We start from the raw sequence: 17,008 nt of genomic DNA on the forward strand, positions 1-17,008 counted from the left end.
CTATTATAGATTCTTTAACCTATCATTGTATATTTGAAATATCTATTGTATCTTCCAAATGTAAACAATCATAATAATACGCATTCGGATAATCTAGTAAACCATCCAATTTAATATGTAGATAAAAAAACAATACCAACTAAATAGATAAGAGGAATTTTGAAATAATAATGTAATCATTTTTCTCACATTACTAAAATAGTCCGAGCTAATTCAGTATCTTTTTCATATTAACTAAAAACACCATCAATATTAATACACTCTATTAAAAATAAATGTGCAGTAGGATAGTAAATACCGGATAAAGTATTAGTAGCATTATTAAAAATGTTCAAAAATTCTAAATTTTTTTTGCAAACATCCTAATGTTGCAAAAGTAAAGTAATTTCAAAAATATTTTACGAAATAAACATACATAATAAATCTTTGTAATCAAAAGTTTGACGAAGTAACTCGTTGGTAGAATTCCAACGAGTCGGAATATCTTTTGGAAACCTTTTTGCCCCTCTCACATGTTGTTTACAAAAATTTCACTATGCTTTCGTAAAATGGATACGACTCCATAAAAATTTAATTGTACCCTTTATTGGGGCAAGAGATGTCTCAAGAGTTCGTAAACCATCTTGTACACATAAATTTAAAACATGGCAAGCATATCTAATATGAAAAAATTGTCCGCCAAAAGAAGGTCTACAAATATTTTCTAAATTGGGAATAGAAGTGGTATTTGCAGCGGCATTATCAAAACCAATTGAAAATACTTTATTTATCAAATTATATTATGCTAAAACTTGCCTAATTATTCTATAAATATTATGAGCTGAATGTTTTACATCAAAAACTCGAAATGGAATAAGTCTTTTTTGAATGGTCCAGTCCTCATCCATCCAATAACATGTGACACCCATATAAGAATGAATTTGCCAACGATCGCTCTAAATATCGCTACCTAAATGCACAAGTCCATTGAATTCGACAAAAAATTTTGCCAAAGATTTTTTGTGTTTTTTTATAAAGACGCAAAAGTTCGTGTTTAAGAGTAGTTTTCGGAATAGTTGGTACTTGCGGAATCAACGTAGTATTTATCAAATATTTCAAATTAAAGTTTTCACCGGTAGTAAACGGAGCATGATCAAGAGTGACATATTTGGCTAATGTTTGTTTATAAAGTGCATCAGTGTAACGGAATAAAGGTTAAGTATTAGGATTGGCATATCCGAAAATTTGTTGTTACCTAGTGTCGATCATCACTTGCGCTGGATTTTTTTCGTCGAATGCCGACGGAATGTTCCGTAGCTATTTCCTTTGGTAAATTTGTATGTTTGCAAGCAATATTTACAATTTATATTATACTTACATTTGCTTTCATCATATACTTTGTCGAAGTGCAGCCACGGGTCGGATGTACTCTCTCGGCTCTTCCGTTCCGACTCGTTTGCCGTCGACATTTTTTCAATACCAGTAGGAGGATGAAGATTTTCTTATGTTGGGATGTGCTCGTTCAGAATGGGAACAACATTGATATTATCATCGTTGTTTTCCTAATATGTATACTCAAGAGGATCATATCTAGGAATAGGATACTCGGAATCTCCCATCGCCATCTTGGCCTTTCCAGCATTTTTGCTTCCATTTGCCATTTTTGGGAGAATTGATCAGAAATCCAATTAAGAGAATTGAGGCAGATTGAGAGAATTGAGGATTGAGAAAATTTGAGAGAATTGAGAGAATTATTGAGAGGATTTGTGAGAAAAATGAAAGGGGAAAAATAGGTATTTATAGAGAAGGGGATGGTCATTTAACTTAAAAAAAAAATTGGGGGGGGGGGGTTAAAATTTGGCCATTGCCCCCTCTTTTTTTTTGTTTACAAGTCGAAACCGTGGGCTCGGTCAACGGGCCAGTTTCGGGCCCCTGGTTCCGAATGGCCACGTCTAGTCTTAACCCGTCAACATATTCAATTGAATTCATCATCGCTCAAAAGTTTAAGTCAATGAGTTGTAGACTAATTAGAATATACTAATTGCTCCACACCACATGAAATCTCCGATGTAAAACTTTTCTAATACAACTCACACATATATCTCCACATATTTATATAGCTATTGGATGGAAATCCAAGTACAATAACTAAGACTCACTCACTTAAAACCCTAACTAGGATATTCATTGTAGACGAGGACAAATTGGGATGGGCGAAGTTATGAAAAATTCCACTTTCTCTAGAAAGTATGAAATTTTACGCTTGAACTAATTCGGCTTAAACTTTTGGGTGAGCACCATGAAAATAATAAAATCTCTCCTTATATTTAAAAGAAGAAGAAAAGCTTTACAAAAATACGAAGATATCGTTCGACGGGTCAATTCGTAAATGAACCGTTGACCAAGATCAAGAAAACATGGACACAAAAATCATGGACAACACATTTTACTATGCTATGCTATTACTATGCTTCTCTACGTACTAGTGGACTCAACTCCACCATGTAGACGTGGCCAAACTGGAACCGGGGCCCGGAACCAGCCTATTGATCGGGCCCACGGTTCCATAATTGTTGGAACCGGCCCGGAACCGTTGGTTCCGGGCCAATTCCGACTTGTTTATTAATAAAACAAAAAGGGTGGGCTCGGTGGGCAAAGAGCCCACGAGTCTTTGCCCCCCCAACACCCCCCCGGGCCTCGCCCCAAAGAGCCATTGTAGGTTTTTTAAAAAAAAATTGATTTTTTTTAATTCTTCTCTATGAATACCTATCATCCCCCTTTCATTTTTCTCACAAATCCTCTCAACAATTCTGTCAAATTCTCTCAATTCTCCCAAATTCTCTCAATCCGCTCAATTTTCTCAATCCCGTATCAATTCTCTCAATCGAATTTCCGATCAATTCTCTCAAAAATGGCAAGTGGAAGAAGAAATACTGGAAATGCCAAGATGACGATGGGAGATTCCGAGTATCCTATTCCTGGATATGATCCTTGTGAGTATGTATGTTAGGAAGACGATGACGATAATATCAACGTTGTTCCCATTCCGAACGTCGAGCACGTCCAAACACAAGAAAGACTTCATCCTCCTACTAGTGTCGAAGAAACGTTGAAGGCAAATGAGCCGGAATGGAAGGACCAAGAGAGTACATCAGACTTGTGGCTGCATTTCGACAAGGTACGTAATGAAAGCGAAGGTAAGTATAATATAAAATGTAAATATTGTTTGCAAACATACAAATTTACGAAAGGAGACGGCTATAGAACATTCCGTCGGCATCTGACAAAAAAACATCCAACGCAAGCGAGGATCGACACTACGCAACAACAAATTTTCGGGTACACCAATTATAATCCTCATCCTTTATTCCGCTACACTAATGCACTTTATAAACAAACATTAGCTAAATATGTTTCCCTTGATCATGCTCCGTTTACTACTGGTAAAAATTTTAATTTGAAATATTTGATAAATACCGTGTTGGTTCCGCAAGCACCAACTATTCCAAAAAGTACTCTTAAACTCAAACTTTTGCATCTTTATAAAAAAATTTTAAAAAAAATCTTTAGCAAAATTTTTTGCAGAATTCAATGGACATGTGCATTTATGTAGCGATATTTGGAGTGATCCTTGACAAATTCATTTTTATATGGGTGTCACATGTCATTGGATAGGTGACGATTGGACCATTCAAAAAAGACTTATTGCATTTCGAGTTTTTGATGAAAAACATTCGGCCCATAATATTTATAAAATAATTAGGCAAGTTTTAGAATAATATAATTTGATAAATAAAGTATTTTCAATTGGTTTTAATAATACCGCCGCAAATACTGCTTCCATTCCCGAATTAGAAAATATTTGCAAACTCTCTTTTGGTGGACAATTTTTTCACATTAGATGTGCTTGTCATGTTTTAAATTTATGTGTACGAAATGGTTTACGAACTCTTGACACTTCTCTCGCCCCAATAAAGGGTGCAATTAAATTTTTATAGAGTCGTGCCCATTTTATGAAAGTATGAGGAAAATTTTGTAACCAACATGAGATTTCAAAAAGATATTCCGACTCATTGGAATTCTACCTACAAGTTGCTTCATCAAACTTTTTATTACAAAGATTTATTATGTATGTTTATTTCATAAAATATTCCCAAAATTACTTTACTTCCGCAATATTGGGACGTTTGCAAAAAAAAAATTAGATTTTTTGAAAATTTTTAATGATGCTACTAATACTTTATCTAGTATTTATTATCCTACTATGCATTTATTTTTAATAGAGTGTGTTAATATTAGTAATGTTTTTAGTGAATATGAAAAAGATCTTGAATTAGATCGGACTATTTTAGTAATGCGAGAAAAATGATTGCATTATTATTTCAAAATTCCTCTTGTCTATTTAGTTGGTATTGTTTTTTATCCACGTATTAAATTAGACGGTTTACTAAATTATTTGAATGTGTATTATGATGATTGTTTACATTTGGAAGATCCAATAGATATTTTATATATACAAGGAGATGTTAAAGAATCTATAGTAGTATTATATGGAGAATTTTGTACTAGATATGCTTTAAGTGATTGTAGATCTTTACAATCTACCGCATCACGTAGCGAAGCTGGTAGTTCACTTAGTAGAGGGTACAATATGCTCAAGAGTAGGCAAAAAAAAAAAAAAAAGGGGCAACGGGCAGTATTTATGAATTAGAAAAATATTTAACCACTCAATTTGAGTTTCGTGATGTAGAACATAGTACAGATTTCCAAATCCTAAAGTAGTGGAAGAGTCACTCAATCGATTACCCAGTTCTCGCCCTCGTTGCTCGTCGGATATTAGCAACCATTTCTTCAACAGATTCTGTTGAATAAACATCTAGCGCTGGAGGATTAATTTTGGACTCTCGCCGTTCAAGATTAAACCCGGAGTCCGTGGAAGCTTAAGCTTGTGTCGACGATTGGACGAAGGCTAGATTTCAACACCAAGAGTTGGACCGAGAACACAATTTTTTTAGTGAGGATTGTAGAGATACCACCGCCACGAGTACCATAACGAGTAGCGACGATTGACGATAAGGTAAGTTGGGGTTATCAAAGGTAAAAGAACTACATGAGCTTTGATTCTTTTATCCCCAAGAAGATATGTAGGCGCTTAAAGATAATTCATTAAGTTCAAGCCCATTCCTTCTCTCTCTTTTTTTCCCACATTTTATTACAATGTACAATTTGGTTATAATTTATAATTTATAATTTATTATGTTTATTTTATTATTTATTATTTTAAAAATTAAAATTAAAAAACGGAACCAGAATCGGCCCGGAACCGCCGGTTCCACCTTTTCGTGGAACCGGAATCGGCGGTTCCGAGGAACTGGCCATGTCTACCACCATGCACCGGAATCATCGGCCTCTCCAATCAATCGAAGAGAAAGTCAACTAATGCAGCACTTCATTGAGCTGACTCCCATGCCTAGAATTCGATGATTTCATTGACCCACCATAAAAATCTCGTGGATGAAACTTCCGTTAAAATATCTTATGTGTTAAATAAAGAAATCATATATATATATATATATATATATATATATATATATATATATATATATATATATATACATACCTTAGCTCCTCCATAAATTCTCTGGCACCAAAATAAAATCCCCTACCTAACTCAAAAACCAAATAAATGGGCACTTATATTTATGTTCAAATTGAATGAAACCAAAGATGTTGGGCTCATGAATTCAAAATAAAATCCCCTACCTAACTCAAAAACCAAATAAATGGGCACTTATATTTATGTTCAAATTGAATGAAACCAAAGATGTTGGGCTCATGAATTCAAGAACAATTAATGGCTTTCCCTTTCACCTGCTCGAGCTCCCCTTGCTGATTGCCAGATCCAATCTGATGTTGGGTCTGCTCGATTATCGACAAGAGAATTTGAAAAAAATTCAAACCGTTGAAAATTCCAGTATTTATATTTTGGTTTTTCTAGTGCTATGGAAGTATTTCAGAGAAGGCCTTTAGATAATTTATAATAAGAGTTTTTGTTCTCTTAGTTTATGTGTAATTTAAACTTTAATCTAGGGAGGTCCATGTGACATGATCTGGACAAATCTTGGTTCTCTCGTTTCTTTGTCTTGTCCACGATCCACGTGCGAGGAGACCGAGGACACCACCTCGAATTAGGGTTTTGTTTTTGGAGCACTGGGCTTCCTTCTCAGCTTTCTTTTCTGGGTCAATGCCTTTTTATATTCAGCAATAAAGTTCTCGGGTTAAAAAAATTAAACTAAGTTACAAAAGTTTAGGTTTAAAAAAAAATGAAATCTGCCAGACTACTCGAAACGGTTCTGCTTGTTGGGCAACCGTAGCAATGAGCGACATAAAACATCCAAAACATCCCAAGAGCCATTTTGCCTCCATGTTAGCACCCCAGCATAACGCTTTTAATCCAAATTGATACACTTACAATAAATTTATCCAAACTAACTTTTTAACCATTGAAAATCCCAAACCGGTTGGCCTATAATAAGTTTATCATCCGTTAGTTTACGTTAAATTGGCTTAATATCACGAAAACTCCCAAGCCTATACACCAAGGACAAACGGAAGGTAAAAACTCTAAATCAGTACACTTGTCAACTGACATATATCCTCCAATTGAGCAATTTGACTGCAAAATTTAATAAAATATAACGGAAAGTAAACTTTGTCATATGTGTATCAGTTTGAACTTTTTTATGATCAAAATATTTTGGCTAAATTTTTTTATGATCAAAACATAGTAGGGTTTACTCTTTGAGCTAAAGTGATTACGTTAAAATGGTATTAAATAAATTTAAACATCTTGATTCCAAAGTAATGAGTACTCCATTTGATTTCAGTATTAAATTAAATTGTAATACTGGTAGAGAAATAGCATAACTTGAACATATGAGTGCTGTAGGGTCTTTGATATATGTGATGCAATTGTACTAAACCATATATTACATTTTCAATGTGCAAGTTGAGTAGATATACTAGTAATCCAAGTATAGAAGATTAGAATGTTGCCACCAGATTTTTTTGTTATATTAAGAGAACTAAAAATTAGGGATTGTTCTATAATAATTATTAGAATGGTACAATGACGCTAGTTGGATTATAAGTGTGGGAGACAAAAATTTCATTTTTGGATGGATCTTCGTGTTAGGTGAATGTGCTACATCTTAAGTGAGCAAGAAATAAATATGCATAACTCACTGAACAGTGGAATATGAATTAATTGCTTTGACAGCAACTAGTAAAGATGCTCAATAGATAAGAAATTTGATGTTGGACATCAAACTATGGCCCTAGTTCTATGCCTCCTATTTCGTTCACTATAACAGTCAAACTACTTTGACAAGGGCATATAATAGCACTTATAATGGTAAGTCTGGACATATCAGCCAAAAACATGAGTTCGTGAGATAATTAGTTCAAGATGGTATCATAACAATTATCTATATGAGGTCAAGCAAGAATATGGTCGATCCCTTTACAAAGGCACTACCAAGGGATGTGATAAAGATGATCTCAAAAGAAATGGGGCTGAAATCGTTTCACCAAAATCAATAGTAATGGTGACCCTACATAATACGAGTATAACACTAGTCATAAGGTTTAATGGGTAAAAACAAGTTACTAAAATGATTATTTGATACCGACACTAGCCCGAACATGAGAAGTCAGTATCGTCCGTTACGTTATTAGAGGCTAAGTTATACTATCAATGACATATAATACGAATAAGTAATGTATTTATTAGTAACAGAAAAACGTGGTAAATACTTCACCTAAATGAGCTGAGAAATGGTATTGTTCTTATGAAAGATAACTCATGAAATAGGAACAAATACAATGACAAGATAGTATAGCAAATTACAGAATTTCTTGTTGAAACAAGATACTAGTATATGTATGGTATGTTCGATTCCCTTATTTAAAGTAACAAGTTTAAAGCTACAACTACTTAAACTTTTATAGAATTTTGACATACTTGCACTAAATAAATGTTTAATCAAAAGAGATCTTTACATTAATCTTATGGAAATTTGGCTGTATATTTTTAAAATTTTTATTTTTTGATTTTGCTATACAAACAAAGTGGGGGATCGTTGGTATTTTTTTTGTAAAACAAACTAAGAGGTGCCTTGTCTCACATCAAAAAGAGTAAGTATGCCGTGGACTCAGTTTGACATTAATCAACAATTATGGATTTTTTATTTATTAAAATTACTATTATTTCCTAGCAAAATAGTGTCGCTATTCACAAAGGAGTTACAGCTATTTTTATTATTTTATACTTTCAAATTTAATAGTAATAAAATAACCGTGATGTCCCAGCGAAAAAGTTGGCTATTCACAAACGAGTTACAATTATTTTTATTATTATTTAATTTCAAATTTATACTACTTCAAAACGAAGAAGTGTCTTTTGCCACTTAGCGGTTACTTATTTGCGGTTATTTCAAAGGGATGCAACCTTCAAAAGGTTGTATATGTTATGATATAATTGCTCAAATTTGAAAGGTCGGGGTATGTTCAAAGATTTTCGCTATAAATTATTGAATGTGTTCGACCAATTCATAACATCAACTTCCATTTTCATTTCTTTTCAAAGATATACAGTCATCTTTTTCAATTATTTCCTTTTGAAAGTTCTTGGAGAAATATTGAAATTATTAACTAATATTCTCAATGGAGATTTATTTGTATGCCAAGGACTTTTGCCAGTAACCATTAGCAATGTCGTGGGGAAAATAACTTCTCAAAGAAAATGAATTCACGCCTCAAAGTCTGATTTCATTCCATTTGTACCCATTCGGCAACTTGGTAAGTGTTCCGACATCATCTTGAATTGACAACTCGATATGACCATATGATGCGCCACGAGAAGAACTGGCCCTTGCTCAATCCAGCTGAACTTGAATGGCGCAGGACATCACAACAATATACAAGGAAACCAACGATTTAAATATGATCAATCTCACTTAAGGTAGGGCATAAAGACACCTCAAATGTCAATATTTGTGTACGGCGTTCACTTTGATGCCAATATTTTTTTTTATCACTTAAATGCCAAATCGAAGAGGTCACTTTAGTGCCAACGGTAAGAAATTCCGGCAACCTCACTGGAGTTAGCACTTAAATAATCATTTTTCAAAAAAAATGACACTTAAGTGATTCAAAAAAGATCACTTTAGTGCCACAGAGAAAAATGATCACTTTAATACCAATGGCAAGAAATTTCGGTGACCTCGCCCAAGTTAACACTTAAATAATATTCTTTAAGAAAAAATTAGCACTTAAGTGATCTAAAAAAAAATATTGACATCAATGTGAATATCGTACACAAATATTAGCACTTGAGGTGTCCTTTTTTCTATTAATGTAGCGAATTCCCTACATTTTCGTAGAAGAAAGGGAACTTGACATTTATAGGAAGTCAATCGGCAGCTCGGCAAGCGTTTTCCTTGTGGAAGATGGAGATGCATGTGAAAACACTGGTTCCTGCATCTTTGTTGAATTGCCAACACAATATTTGAACATATGATCGCCTCAAGAAGAACTGGTCCTTGCTCAATCCAACAGAACTTGGATCGCGCAGGGCTTCGAAACATTATAGAAGGAAACCGACGATTTAAATAGGATTGAAGAAGTCCCACTTACATATCAGATGACATACTTTTCCTTTTCTTGGAAAGAGGATAGGTCAAAGTGAGCGGCATTCTTTTGTGGCAGTCGTGGAATAAATCCTCTCTCGGAATAAGAAATTAACTACCACATAGGAGACTTGGTATAGATCTGCGAAGTGTTGCTTATTAAAGAAAATTTAGTACCGGGCCAACACCACCATCTATATAAAAAGGGACAATGTGTCCATACGATACATCTCAATCCTTTCTCAAGAAAACAGCAGAAGAAGATATCAAAGCCCCAACTCTCCGGGGCACAACCACAATGAAGCTTCTTCCAATTAGCCTTCTCCTCTTTGCTCTGGCAGCCGCCACCACTCTTGCCTATGACCCGAGTCCTCTTCAGGACTTCTGCGTGGCCATCAATGACCCTAAAGGTTGGAGCTCTGCCATAGCGTCTCTCGTATATTTCTGCTCTATTGATCCTAAAGGAATTAGCTCCGAAAAGGGTTTCTGCTTGGATAAGAGCCTAATGACATGAATTCTGTTTCTTGTGCAGTATTTGTGAATGGAAAGTTTTGCAAGGACCCAAAACAAGTCACAGCAGATGACTTCCTCTATAAGGGGTTCAGATACCCAGGGAATACCACGAACCCACTCGGATCGAAAGTCACTCCCGCTTTTGTGGACCAATTTCCAGGACTCAACACTCTCGGCATTTCCATTACTCGCATCGACTTCGCTCCGGGTGGCCTGAACCCTCCCCACACTCACCCTCGTGGGACCGAGATTCTGGTAGTGGCTGAGGGCACACTGCTTGTCGGCTTCGTCACATCCAACCAATTGAACAACACACTCCTCACCGAAGTCCTGTACAAAGGGGATGTGTTTGTGTTCCCAATAGGTCTCATTCACTTCCAGCTGAACATCGGAAACACCTCCGCACTGGCCTTTGCCGCTCTGAGCAGCCAAAACCCAGGAGTCATTACCATCGCTAATGCGGTCTTTGGGTCGAAGCCGCCCATTTCGGCGGATGTTCTCACCAAGGCCTTCCAAGTGGACAAGAAGGTGATTGACTACCTCCAGGCGCAGTTTTGGTACGACAACAACTAAGTGGATGCGTTGACCTCCAAGACGTCGGATTACCCCCATATTCTCCATACGTGGTTGCTTCGATTGACAATTGCTTCCGAATAAACGAATCGCTCTTTATGTAACTGGTCATGAATGCCTGAAGTAATGAAACATCGTTCTTTATGATAGATATGGACCAGAAATGCTTAAGTTCATCTGTTTTTTATTTCTTCTTTTACTTCTAACAGATTTTGCGGTTGCACTTTCTCCCAAACATGTAGGTCTTTTTCACATTTTGTGCAGCCTAATTCCCTCAAAATTCCTCAACTTTAGGTCAAGTTTCAAATCTATTCCAAACTTTTTTTTGTCTTGGAAAAGGACCCCCAACTTTAGGTTAAGTCCCAAATTTACCCCGAACTTTTTTTGTCTTATCAAAACCCCTAACTTTAGGTCCAATCCCAAATCTACCCCGAATTTTTTCTTGTCACGAAAAAAAAAAAGATCCCCACCTTAGGTCTAGTCCCAAATCTTCCCTGAATTTTATTTTGTTTGAAAAAAATTACAAACTTTCAGTCTATTCTCAAATCTGACACGTGATCTAGTCCCAACTTGGCGTGGCATTTTCAAGTCGATAAAACATTCACGTCATCAAAGTCACGAGGCCATAGGTACGGACCGACATGTCATTTCCACATGAAAAATAAATCCACCCCAATGAAAAATTGTTGAAATTCTCCAAAATAAAACCATTATAGGATGTAGAAATTGGAATCAATAATGGTAACTTTTGGACAGATAGCTAATGGGGGAAAATCTGATATTATAGTGGAAATTGGTTATTTTTTTCAGAAAAAAATCGGCGTAGGTTTGGGACTAGAACTAGTTTGGGATTTTTTTCTGAGACACAAAACGTTCGGGGTAGATTTGAGACTAGACTTAAAGTTTGGGGTTTTTTCTTAGATAAAAAAAAAAACCTTTCGAGGCGGATTTGGGATTGGATTTAAATTTTGAGATTTTCTGAGATAAAAAAAAAAGTCCGAGGTAGATTTGGGACTAAACTTAAAGTTTGTGATTTTTTTAGACAAAAAAAAAAGTTCAAGGTAGATTTGGGACTAAACCGAAAGTTGAGGATTTTTTTAGGGAATTAGGCCCATTTTATGCTAAAGTTTGTGTCATTTGTTGTCTCCATTTGCACGGATTATGATATAATTGTGAGCAATTAACCAATAAAAAATTCATGGGTAATGTTACACGTACCAAAACTTTATAGGTAATTCTTTAAAAAACTTTCCATTTTAGATCCGATATTAATTCTACCTCGAATTTTTCTTGGTCTACATAGTATCCCCACTCGAACTTTTCTTCTGTTAAAAAAAAATGCCCTACTTTCACAACCCTTTCAAATCTACCCACGCATCCAAGATTAGCCACTAGTTTTAGTTTGTTCAAGATTATAAGCATCAGAAGATTATTGTTATTTCATATGAAGATGAGGATGTTGATGAAGAAACATGTTCTAATAATCTCTAAATGGTCTGATGTTGATAAGTTTGAAGAAACTAATGACCATTTTGGGCGCACTAGAATGAATGTTGGTGATTTTTTTTTTTTTTTTTGGAAAAAAAATGGAGCAAAAATGCGACTCAACCAAAAAGTGAGGGGTTTTTTTAGGGAATTTGGCCAAAGCTTTCTTAAAAAACTAACTAAATGACAAGGCAGCCTATGTAGCATGCACCATGTCCTCAAATACATATGGAGACAGCAAAAAAAAAAACAAAAACATGCGATCAATCATATATGGTTATCCGTTATTTCCAACATTGCAATAAATGTGTAAGGACTCGGCCCCCGATCCCACTGCTCCAATATCAACTCGTGAAGGGCCGTCCTTACTCGTTCCCTTACGTGTTCCGTTTTAATATTATATTATATATCATACATAAGCACATGCTGAAGACTAAAATAAAAAGAGTACATGTGCATGTAGGCAGGCATGACGCTTAAAAGTACGGCCTTAGTCGTAGGGTTTCCAAACCTATAGCTAGACATGGTCAAATAGAATCGGGGCCCGGAACCCGCCTGGAACCGAAACCGACCCTCAAGGGCCTGTTCCGACTGATTTTTTTTTAACAAAAAAAAAAGGCTAGGAGGCCTAGGGGGAAGGAATGGGTATGATGTCGAGAGGGAGAAATGGGTACGATGAGGAGGAGCCGAGGGAGAAATGGGTATGGTGAGGACAAACGGAGGGAGAAATGGGTCTGATGTCGAGAGGGAGAAATGGGTATGGTGTCGAGAAATGGGTATGGTGAGAACGAGCCGAGGGAGAAATGGGTATGGTGAGGACCGAAGGGAGAAATGGGTATGGTCGATCCCGCTCGCGTCTCCGCCTTCGCCGGCTCCCGCGAGCTCTCACCTCCTGATGACGCCCCCTCTGGTCCTCCAGCTCTCCTCCCTCTCTCTCCTCTTTGAGGCTCGGGCGGCGGAGTGTTGTGCACGGTTTCAGTTGCCACCGTGAGAAGAGTCGTTTCGAGGTTGGGGCGACGTCGGTCCCTAGGCCCGGGAACCGGTGGTTCCAAACCGGAACCGGCCCGGAACCTACGGTTCCACTTTTTCTAGGAACCGGAACCGGCGGTTTGGACGAACCGGCCATGTCTACCTATAATAGGCATACACATCAACTAATTTTATATATGCACATACAGTCAAATAACTGGTTAATTACATTATCCATTTTAACTATAACTCCATCCATATACGCGACTCAGCTATCCGGCACCCCCACTTCCTTGCCTTTTAATCATTCTTGCTCCTCGCCTCGCTAACTTGTCTATTCACCTGAAAATGGTTAGGTCTACGTGGGTGAGCCGAAGCTCAACAAATAAAACACTGAACCGAACAACTAAATTTCCTAATGAAGCACAAGCTCAGGAAGTCCGTCACGCCTCACAGGCGTCAAAGCGGTCAAAGAATAATCGAGGGTACCTCTCCACGACAGTGCAAGTCCATCCCACTACATCATCATAATCACCCCGATTAGAACTTAAAGCTCCACGGCCGAATGCCCATGACATCCATCCCTCGATTTGCTTCGTTGTCGACTACATTGAATCGAAACTCCTAGCAGTCCAAGCCTCGAAATCTCTAAACCAGACGACGAGTCCCACGTTGCAAGTCTCAATAGCCCACAACTAAGACCCCCATGACACTCTCGCCCCATCTCGAGTGCCAACCCAATTTCATCCCCTTTTCAACGACATCCACCACAATCAGCTCGTGAATCTTAGTTACCTGATGATGCGTATATTTGACTTATATTTTGATTATATTTGATGGTATTTTGGACAAATATTCGAATAAATAGAGTGGAATTTATTTGTTTTTATGCATTGCGGTTAGGTAATGGTGAATGATGCAATCATGAAGATTTTGGACGCTTTTGATGTGATTTTGAGCTGTTGGTTGGGATTCTGCGTATAAAAGATCCATTTTCCAGATTTTGTGCAAAAGCCATGCCCACGGCTTAAGGTCGCGCAGATGCAAAGCTGGTGCAGAATTTGGAGATGTGATTTGGCTATTTATTTCAATATTTTCCAGATCTGATTGCGGAGGATTTTTGTACTTAAATAGAACTCTTAATTAGGGATATTAGGGAGAAGTTTTTGCCTACTTTTTCTCTCTTTCCGTGTTGGATAGAATTTCTTTTTTCTAGGCTTTCTTTTTTATTATTTAAGAGATTGAACGCAAGAGGAGAAGACAGACTTTACTCTAGAAAATTCAGAAGCATATTGTTTTTCTCTTTTGCCATGCGTGGCTAACTCCTCTTTAATCTAGCAAAGGTTGATCAAGGTTCAAGTTCATTCAAGTTGTGAGATCTAAACTTAATTCTCCTTCTTAATTTCTGCAGTATTTATATATTCTCTGTTTTATTGTTTACCATTGCTTGGTTAATTGTTACAATAAGAGCTCGTTGTGCAATTGACAGGGTGATAGTTGCCAATTGAAATACCCAAACCCGTAATTGTTTAGGTGTTTTAATGATAGTGGCAGATAATATAACTTGATTAAAACCATATTTTCAGGTTGTATTATGAGAATATATGGTCTAGCTTGAATAAGTTACGCGTGTGATTTATTGGCTAGGGTTGGGTTTTTCTCGTTTTTCATGCTATTAGCGAATTGAATCCTTGGCGCGTGTCGGGGTTATTTGTTAATAAGAGATTAATCATAGGCGCGTGTCCGGTTAATCTAATATTAAGGAAAGATTAGGTTGTTAGAAGCATTTCAATAACCATAACCAATCTATTGCAGTGTTTGAAATTATTCATTTGACTCAATGATCAACTTCCGAACTTGAATGAGACTACCTTTGCTAGATGTTGCATAGTCTGATTTTTGTTTATTTATTTCTGTTTGCTTATTTTATTTAAGTATATTCTGCATAAACCCCCCTTTTTAATTTCACTTTTATTGTCTACTTGATCTTCAAAGAATTAACAATTTGTCGGTCTCTGTGGATTCGACTTTGCTCACCCTAAGTACAATTGATTTGCAATTTGGAGAGTAGGAATTATATTTGGTGGATGGATTCGACAAGCACCCAATTTTGGCGCCGTTGCCGGGGACTGATTTTAATTGATTTTATTCTTTGATGACCGTGTCTGATCGTACGGGTGAACTCTAGTACGATACTGAGATAGAGAAGACAGCTAAGAGGTTAAGAAAACAAGCAAAATTAAGAAAACAAGCGTTTTCATCTACAATTTCAGTGCCTAAAGGCGAATCACCCCCTGAACCGTCTTATTCTTCTAGCGAATCTGATCAAGAAGAAAAGATGGCTGAAGAAAATAGGACTTTGAGAGAATTAGCAGCCCCTCCAGTCAATCAATAGCCTTTGTGCATCACTTACCCAAATTTGGAGGCTCCATTCGAGTTGAAATCGGGTTTAATCCACTTGCTGCCCACTTTTCGTGGACTAGAGAATGAAGATCCTCATAAACATCTCAAAGAATTTCACGTAGTTTGTTCCACCATGAAACCACAAGGAGTAACGGAAGAGCAAATTAAGCCGAGAGCCTTTCCATTTTCTCTAGGCGATGCAGCCAAGGAATGGCTATTTTATCTACCTCTTGGGACTATTACTTCATGGACAGGCATGGTAAATATTTTTGTTGACAAGTTCTTTCCTGCCTCCCGAGCCGATGGAATTAGAAGAGGAATTTGTGGGATTAAACAACGGGATACGGAGACTCTCCATGACTATTGGGAGAGATTTAAAAGATTGTGTGCAAGCTGTCCCAAACATGGAATTCCAGATCGGGCCCCTATTCAGTATTTTTATGAAGGATTATTATCCATGCAGAGGAAGATGATGGATGCCGCAAGTGGAGGAGCCATCATCAACAAAACACCCCAAGCTGCCCGTGATTTAATTTCTACCATGGCTGCCAATTCCCAGCAATTTGGGTCTCGCCAAGAACCCTCAAGAATGGTTAATGAGTTAAATGCATCTTCCCTTGAGAGCAAAATCAATCAACTAACCTCTTTGGTTCAAAATTTGGTTGTAGGGAATGCACAACAAGCCAAAGTGTGTGGAATTTGCGCTTATACCGGTCATCCTAAAGATATGTGTCCCACTTTGCAAGATGATACTCCTGAACAAGCGGATGTCGTTGGGAATTTTCCTAGCCTACCACAAAGGAAGTATGATCCATACTCAAATATATACAATCCGGGATGGAGAGATCACCCTAACTTTAGTTATGGATCTAGAGCGCAAAATTTCCAACAATTCCAGCAAAGACCATCAGCCCTACCGCAACAAAATTCTTCGGAACCAAGAATGTCCCTTGAAGATATAGTCAAGTCTTTTGCAACAAACACTCAACAATTTCAACAGGAGACAAGGGCGAGCATACAAAATTTGGAGAATCAAGTTAGCCAATTGGCAACATCCCTAAGCAAGTTGGAGTCTCAAGGAAAATTGCCTTCCCAAACAATAGTGAACCCAAAAGAAAACGTGAGCGCAATTACCTTGAGAAGTGGAAAAGAGCTGGAACCTATTGCTGGAAAATGACGTGGGCACGGCTTGACATTAGAGGAAGAAACAGAGGTGGTAGTTAAAAAACAGACAGAGCAGCCCGAGAAGTCTATACCTGAAGAGCCCAAAATTTTAGAGACCAAACCCCCTTTTCCAGAAAGGTTAGCCAAATCAAAGAAGGAAAAGGAGAAGGAAGAAATTCTTGAAACATTCCGAAAGGTGGAGGTAAATATACCCTTGCTTGATGTAATTAAGC

At 37.1% G+C, this 17,008-nt stretch overlaps 1 protein-coding gene across 1 annotated transcript; it reads left to right on the top strand.

The window, feature by feature from the left end:
• Positions 1–9,916: 9,916 nt before the first annotated feature.
• LOC125315073 (germin-like protein subfamily 1 member 7) lies at positions 9,917–10,953 on the top strand. The gene is made up of 2 exons (XM_048279036.1): positions 9,917–10,078; positions 10,201–10,953. Exons 1-2 carry the CDS (start codon positions 9,967–9,969, stop codon positions 10,752–10,754), a joined length of 666 nt encoding a protein of 221 aa, XP_048134993.1. The 5' UTR covers positions 9,917–9,966; the 3' UTR covers positions 10,755–10,953.
• The last annotated feature ends 6,055 nt before the right edge of the window (positions 10,954–17,008 follow it).

Source organism: Rhodamnia argentea, chromosome 5 (assembly GCF_020921035.1).
Source record: "Rhodamnia argentea isolate NSW1041297 chromosome 5, ASM2092103v1, whole genome shotgun sequence".
In the NCBI taxonomy this organism is placed as follows: domain Eukaryota; kingdom Viridiplantae; phylum Streptophyta; class Magnoliopsida; order Myrtales; family Myrtaceae; genus Rhodamnia; species Rhodamnia argentea.

Coding starts and splice junctions, on each gene's coding strand:
- LOC125315073 (XM_048279036.1), top strand. CDS start 9,967: ATGAAGCTTCTTCCAATTAGCCTTCTCCTCTTTGCTCTGGCAGCCGCC. Junction 10,079..10,200: donor GGCCATCAATGACCCTAAAG/GTTGGAGCTCTG, acceptor TTTCTTGTGCAG/TATTTGTGAATGGAAAGTTT.